Genomic DNA, 6,214 nt, shown 5'->3' with positions numbered 1-6,214 from the left:
TTTTCTTATCCTTAGATTTATAGTACTACCAGTTATTTCTTTTGCTTCTGTTATCTTATTATCTTGTTGTTGATACTGCTTATCTTGCATGACTTTTCTACTATTATATTTCTTTTTATAATGCTTTACTTGAGCCGAGAGTATATTGAAAACAACCTATTCACTTTTGTAAGGTAAGGGTAAGGCTGCATATACACTATCCTCCCCAGACTCTACTTGTATAATTACACTGAATTTGTTATTGTTGTTGTTGTTGTTGTTATTATCCATGGGGTTTTAAACATTATAACATCTTTGGCGATGTTTGAAATATTTACCGGTTGAAACCTCTAAGAGAACATGATCATCTTGAGAGATTTTTTGTGAAAAAGTTTCAACAAGGTTTTTAATGCTAGATCAATTCAAATCAACTCCAAATAATTTCAAATTTTGTACTCAACCTGCAAATATTATTCCTAATAATTTTAAATAATACCCCACTTCAAAAGAACACGGCCGAATTTTCAAAATCCATTTTAAAACTTCAAGATTGGTTTTTAATGATAATGGACTTCAAAATTTGATTCAAAAGTGGTCTAAATCACCTCTAACAATCGAAGAACAAACTTGAGTAGAGGAGGAAGAGGATTAGAGAAGAAGGAGAGAGGAGATTGGGTGGCTCTTTTTTATTTTCTTTGGTTTTTAATTTCTTATCCCCAATTCTCTCATTTTTAATAATTCTCATCTGGCCCCGCCTCTACTCCCTAATCACTCTCCTTCAAAACAACAAAATAGAAGGTGTTTTTACCTCTTTCTTCTCCAAATAGTTCTTTCATTTTCCCCTATTTGCCCTTACCTTAGTTTGGCAATGGAAAACTAGCATGTTCCAAGAGCCAAATATATAGTTCCAGACTTTAGTGACACTACTATGGCAGTCCCAAAACGCCAATTTCCCATGGCAGCAGCACAAGCACAGCGCCTACTATGCCTTCCTAAATCCACCATCAGAGGCACATCAACAACTTCAGCTTCACTTCCCACCTCCACTACAACAACCCCACCATCTGATGACACTTTTTTAGTCCAGAAAATTCTATGGAACCTAAAACAAGGTAAGCCAATCACCAATTCATCACTATTATTACATCGTTTAAACCCAGCTACTTTTCTTGAAGTTCTTGGTAGTTGTCGTGATAATTTGCATTTAGCTCAAAAATTCATCAACTTGATTACTGTAAATTGTCCTAATTTCAAGCATTCCTTGACTTCATTGAGCGCTGTGGTACATGTGTTGATTAGGTGTAAGAGGGTAGCTGATGCACAGGCTTTTATCCTTAGGATGATTAGACGAAGTGGTGTTTCAAGAATTGAGATTGTGGAATCTTTGGTGTCAACTTATGGGATATGCGGGTCGAATCCATATGCTTTTGATTTGTTGATTAGGACTTATGTACAAGCTAGGAAGATTAGGGAGTCTGTAGAAGCATTTAGGTTGTTGCAAAGTAGGAATCTTTGTGTTTCGATTAATGCGTGTAATGGTCTTCTAGGAGGGCTTGTTAAGATTGGTTGGGTCGACTTGGCATGGGAAGTGTATGGTGAGATGAGAGGAAGTGACATTCAGCCAAATGTATATACCCTTAATATAATGGTGAATGCTTTGTGTAAAGATGAGAAAATTGAAAGTGTGAAGCAGTTTATTCAAGAAATGGAAGAAAAGGGAATTTTTCCGGATATGGTGACTTACAATACTTTGATAAATGCATATTGTCACGTGGGGCTTCTGGAAGAAGCCTATGAAGTGATAAACTTGATGAAAGTTACAGGGTTGAGACCGTGTCTTTTGACTTATAATTCAATAATCAATGGTTTATGTAAGAATGGACATTACAGTAGAGCACGGCAACTTTTGGTTGAGTTGGCAGAGAGCGGACTGGCCCCTGATACCGCTAGTTATAACACTTTGCTTGCTGAGTGCTGTAGAACAGGTAACTTGCAGGAAGCAGAATCTGTTTTCAAAGAAATGTTGTGTCGAGCTATCATCCCTGATTTGGTTAGTTATAGTTCTCTTATTGGGTTGTTTTCAAGAACGGGTCGTCTCGACTGCTCATTGGCGTACTATGAGGATATGAAATCCAAGGGTCTTACACCAGATAATGTAGTCTACACAATTCTCATCGGTGGTTTTTGTAGAAATGGATCTATGAAGGAGGCTATGAAGATGCGTGATGAAATGCTGGAGCAGGGTTTGCATATGGATGTGGTGACTTACAATACCATATTGAATGGATTATGCAAAGAAAAGATGCTTCATGAAGCTGATGAGCTTTTCAATGAGATGGTGGAAAGAGGTGTAAATCCTGATTTTTACACTTTCACTACGCTTACAAATGGATGTTGCAAGTGTGGTAACATGGACAAAGCACTGACCCTATTTGAGGGCATGCTGCTGAGAAACCTCAAGCCTGACGTTGTGACATACAACAGCTTGATTGATGGATTTTGTAAGGTTGGTGATATGGAAAAAGCTTTCAACTTAAGGGATGAGATGATCTCTGTGAGTATTTCTCCTAATTATATTACATACAGTATTCTCATAAATGGCTTTTGTAACAAGGGTTGCGTATCCGATGCATTAAGACTATGGGATGAAATGATTGACCTAGGTATCAAACCTACTATTGTGACTTGCAACTCTATTATCAAGGGCTATTGCAGGTCTGGTGATGCTTCGAGGGCAGATAAGTTTCTGAACAACATGCGGTCCCAAAGAATATTTCCGGATTCAGTTACTTCCAATACTCTTCTTGATGGGTTTATAAGAGAGGGGAATATGGATAAAGCTTTAGACTTGGTTAATGAAATGGGAAATCAAGGGCTGTCACCTGATGTGATTACCTATAATACCATACTGGATGGTTTCTGTAAATTTGGTCGAATGAAGGAAGCCAACATGCTGTATAGAAAAATGGTCGAGAGGGGTATTAACCCTGACAAATCCACATATACATCATTGATAAATGGACATGTCTCTCTGGATAACTTGAAGGAGGCTTTTCGTTTCCATGATGAAATGCTGCAGAGAGGCTTTGTTCCTGATGACAAGTTCTAACCTCCTTGCTGTTTATGCAAAATGAAGATTATGACCATCAAATTTTGGCATTTTGAGATTTCTGCTTCTTCCTTTTTGCATTTCCTTACTGGTGTACCACAAAGGTACACAATTGCTCTACTAGTTGCTGTCTAACTCACTCCGTTTCAATTTATGTGAACCTATTTGACTGGGCACATAGTTTAAGAAAGAATGGTGGACTTTTGAAACTTGCGGTCTAAAACAATCCATAGATATTTGTGTGGCTATAAATCATCTCAATAAGGGTAAAATGGAAAGTTAAAAATTATATTGTATCCAAATTTAGAAAGGGGTCATTCTTTTTTAAACGTAGTACAAAGGAAATAGGCTCACATAAGTTAGAAACAGAGGGAGTACTATTTTCTATGTAGTTAGTATTTTGTCTTTAAGGGAGATTTCTACTCCTTATTTTTTCTCTATTCTTGTCAAAATTATCTAATCCGTAGGGCTTGCTTAGAGAAAAGCAATATCTCTTTCATATATGTAGAACTGCAAATAAGCCCTCTTGTTTTAAGTTTGTTATTTTGACATTAGGGAATTGGTAGCTAATGTGAAATTTGCCTGATTGATCGTGGAAAATTAAGGAGAAATTACTTGCTGGAGAAGATATGTATTGGTGCTCAACTTGACATTTGCTCTCCAACGAACTGCCTGTTAGTGAGACATCATCCTGGCAGAGAGGGGTGCTTCTTTTTCAGAAATGTGCTTTTGGACTTAGGAGGGCCTTTTTTTAGAGCTGTCATAAATATTTCCATCAAGGTTGACCTCGATTTCCTTATGGTTCTAAGCGTAAGTTCTTTGATCTACCAGTTTGGTAGTTCATGCTTGGGAATCACAATGACAGTCTTTGTCAAAAAGCACATATTTACTAAGTTTTAAGTTTAGTTTCTTGGCTCCCCACTTGCTGCCACTTCCTGATAAAGTTGTTATCATATTAGATATCACATACTATAAGAAAAGATTTTCTGAAGGCATATTTGATTAGTTTTAATACTGCAAATCAATATTTTCCCCAAATTGGTTGCAACTTTTGCAAACAATGCACAATGTTTACAAATACCCAATGACTCTTCATATAGGACTTTCGTGTTTTCCTTGAGCTTGCGTATGGTGTCCAACCCATGTTAGGACAGTATTCTTGAGTTATGGTTTTTCTTTTTTTGGGGGTGGGGTGGGGTAGTCTTCATGTCTTTTCTATGGTTTCTGTGAGGTTTCCCTATCCGGTATATAATGGTATCAAATGCTTACTCAGTGATGTCTATTTTGTTTTGTTGTGCTTCCAAGTTATAAATTTTTTTGGTGAAAAGTGACATCTCACTTTCTTGTTTCTTTAATAGCTGAAAATTAAACCTAATGTTTTTTCTTCAGGGACTACGATGCTGAGACAAGCGATATGCATATACCTATCTTCTGTGAACTTGACGTCAAAGGTATACGTATATGACATATGGGCTTCCATTACCTTCTCTTGATTTTGCTGGTTGACTTCATGGTAGTCCTTCATCAATGAGCATGAAAAACATTCTAGTGGTAGTTCTCAGAGGTGTAATCAAAGATCTAGTTGCAGTTGTGTTATCAAACCAAATGAGTTTCAGGTCCCACATGGTTGACCATACTAGGATAGATGGATTGAGGACATAAACTTGCCTGGGATGGAACTCTAGGTTACAGATTTTGGGACCACTTCCCGCTCATTGAGAAACAGTGGAGAATATGCTATATATGGATATATTGCAAAGACAAAGGATTGTAATATGGGAATATAGTGTAAAAATTAAGTCTTGTAGCCTATGGAAAATTGTTGGGTTCTTGGATTTGGTTTGGACAAAGTTGAAGAAAACTTTCATGGAACTTGTGAGCAAGAATGTAAATCTCATGAACATGATTTTAATTTGGTTATTGGAAACAGCCTCTCTACCTTCAAGGTAGGGGTAAGGTCTGCGTACACACTACCTTCCCATACCCCACTTGTGAGATTACACCGGGTTTGTTGTGGTTATGGAAGGTGCGGAAGATTGGATTTGAGGTTGATCAAAGTTGTACTGATTGTCGAAATGGAAATAACTGGTGCTTAGAGCTTTTGATATTGTTTTGACTGGGAAGTTCCCGTAGTGGCGCTACTATCGCATGATTTAGAGGTGGCGGCATTGAATGAAGAAGAACCTTACACTATACAATGGATAAGACAGAATACTGGAATCTCCTCTGTAACAGTGAAGGGGACAACAACATAGTTTGGCCTTGGAAGCAGTTATGGAAGTCGAAGGCGCCCTATAAACTCAGCTGTTTTTTGTCACTAGCCTCACATGATGTTCGTCTCACTCAAGCTAGGAGCGTTTTGGTGTCAAGAAAATAGCGGTCAAGAAAGATTATTTATACCAATAATAACCTTTGTAGAGAAAACTAGCCAAATTTACACTTTAAACTAAAAAGTAAAAGAGATTTTTACCTTCCTATACTACATATGAAATTTTATTACCCTCCCTAATCAAGTTTTAACTTAATTACATGGCCATATATAATTTACCAATTATATATAAATTAGTTTTAAATGAATATCCCTTTAAATTAGGAATTGAATAAGGAATCAATTATTTTCCATACATGTTCTTGCTCTCCTGCGCTCTCTCTCTCCGTCTCTCTCTCTCTCTCTCTCTCTCTCTCTCTCTCTCATTCTTTGTTCTTTTCCCAATTTTAATTCCTTTGATGTTCTCTACGTTTTATCCTTTCATGTTGTATATATTTTTAATGGAATTCATCAATATATTTTAATTGTTTTATTATAGAGTTTTAATTTAGCAATTTCCTTTCATGTTACAAAATTGGTGTTTAAAATGAAATTGTCAATCAATAAATTTTGAAGGTGTTTGACTCTCCACCATTGACAACCATTAAAAAGCTTTGAAGCTTTGAAATCGAATTTGGGTTTTCAAAAATTATTATTTGTTTGGATTGGGTGTTGTTGCAAACAATTGAGAATATTGTTTGGAGTTTATATCTCAATTTTGAGGGTGTTTGGTAAAGATTAGATTTGATTTTGGTTGAATTTCAGATTGAAACTTGAAGAAGAAGAAGAAGAAGAAGAAGAAGAAAACATGACATACA

General features: G+C 36.5%; 1 protein-coding gene across 5 annotated transcripts; it reads left to right on the top strand.

Annotated features, from left to right (window-relative positions):
* Positions 1 to 555: 555 nt before the first annotated feature.
* On the top strand, positions 556 to 5,565 carry LOC104116563 (pentatricopeptide repeat-containing protein At5g01110). 5 transcript variants are annotated; one of them, XM_009627450.4, is made up of 3 exons: positions 556 to 3,192; positions 3,644 to 3,868; positions 4,478 to 5,565. In XM_009627450.4, the coding sequence occupies exon 1, from the start codon at positions 908 to 910 to the stop codon at positions 3,086 to 3,088; it is 2,181 nt and encodes a 726-aa protein (XP_009625745.2). In that variant the 5' UTR covers positions 556 to 907; the 3' UTR covers positions 3,089 to 3,192; positions 3,644 to 3,868; positions 4,478 to 5,565. The 5 variants fall into 5 exon arrangements, 4 of the variants coding, with proteins under 4 accessions (XP_009625745.2, XP_009625743.2, XP_009625742.2 ...); XM_009627448.4 differs by having other exon boundaries at positions 3,644 to 3,898; XM_009627451.4 differs by lacking the exon at positions 3,644 to 3,868 and having other exon boundaries at positions 938 to 1,091; positions 1,279 to 3,192.
* Positions 5,566 to 6,214: the final 649 nt, after the last annotated feature.

The sequence above is a fragment of the Nicotiana tomentosiformis genome, chromosome 5 (genome assembly GCF_000390325.3).
Source record: "Nicotiana tomentosiformis chromosome 5, ASM39032v3, whole genome shotgun sequence".
In the NCBI taxonomy this organism is placed as follows: domain Eukaryota; kingdom Viridiplantae; phylum Streptophyta; class Magnoliopsida; order Solanales; family Solanaceae; genus Nicotiana; species Nicotiana tomentosiformis.
This window is presented reverse-complemented; position numbering and strand designations above follow the sequence as displayed.

Excerpts from the sequence above, each read along its gene's own strand:
- LOC104116563 (XM_009627447.4), top strand. The coding sequence starts at position 908 with ATGGCAGTCCCAAAACGCCAATTTCCCATGGCAGCAGCACAAGCACAG.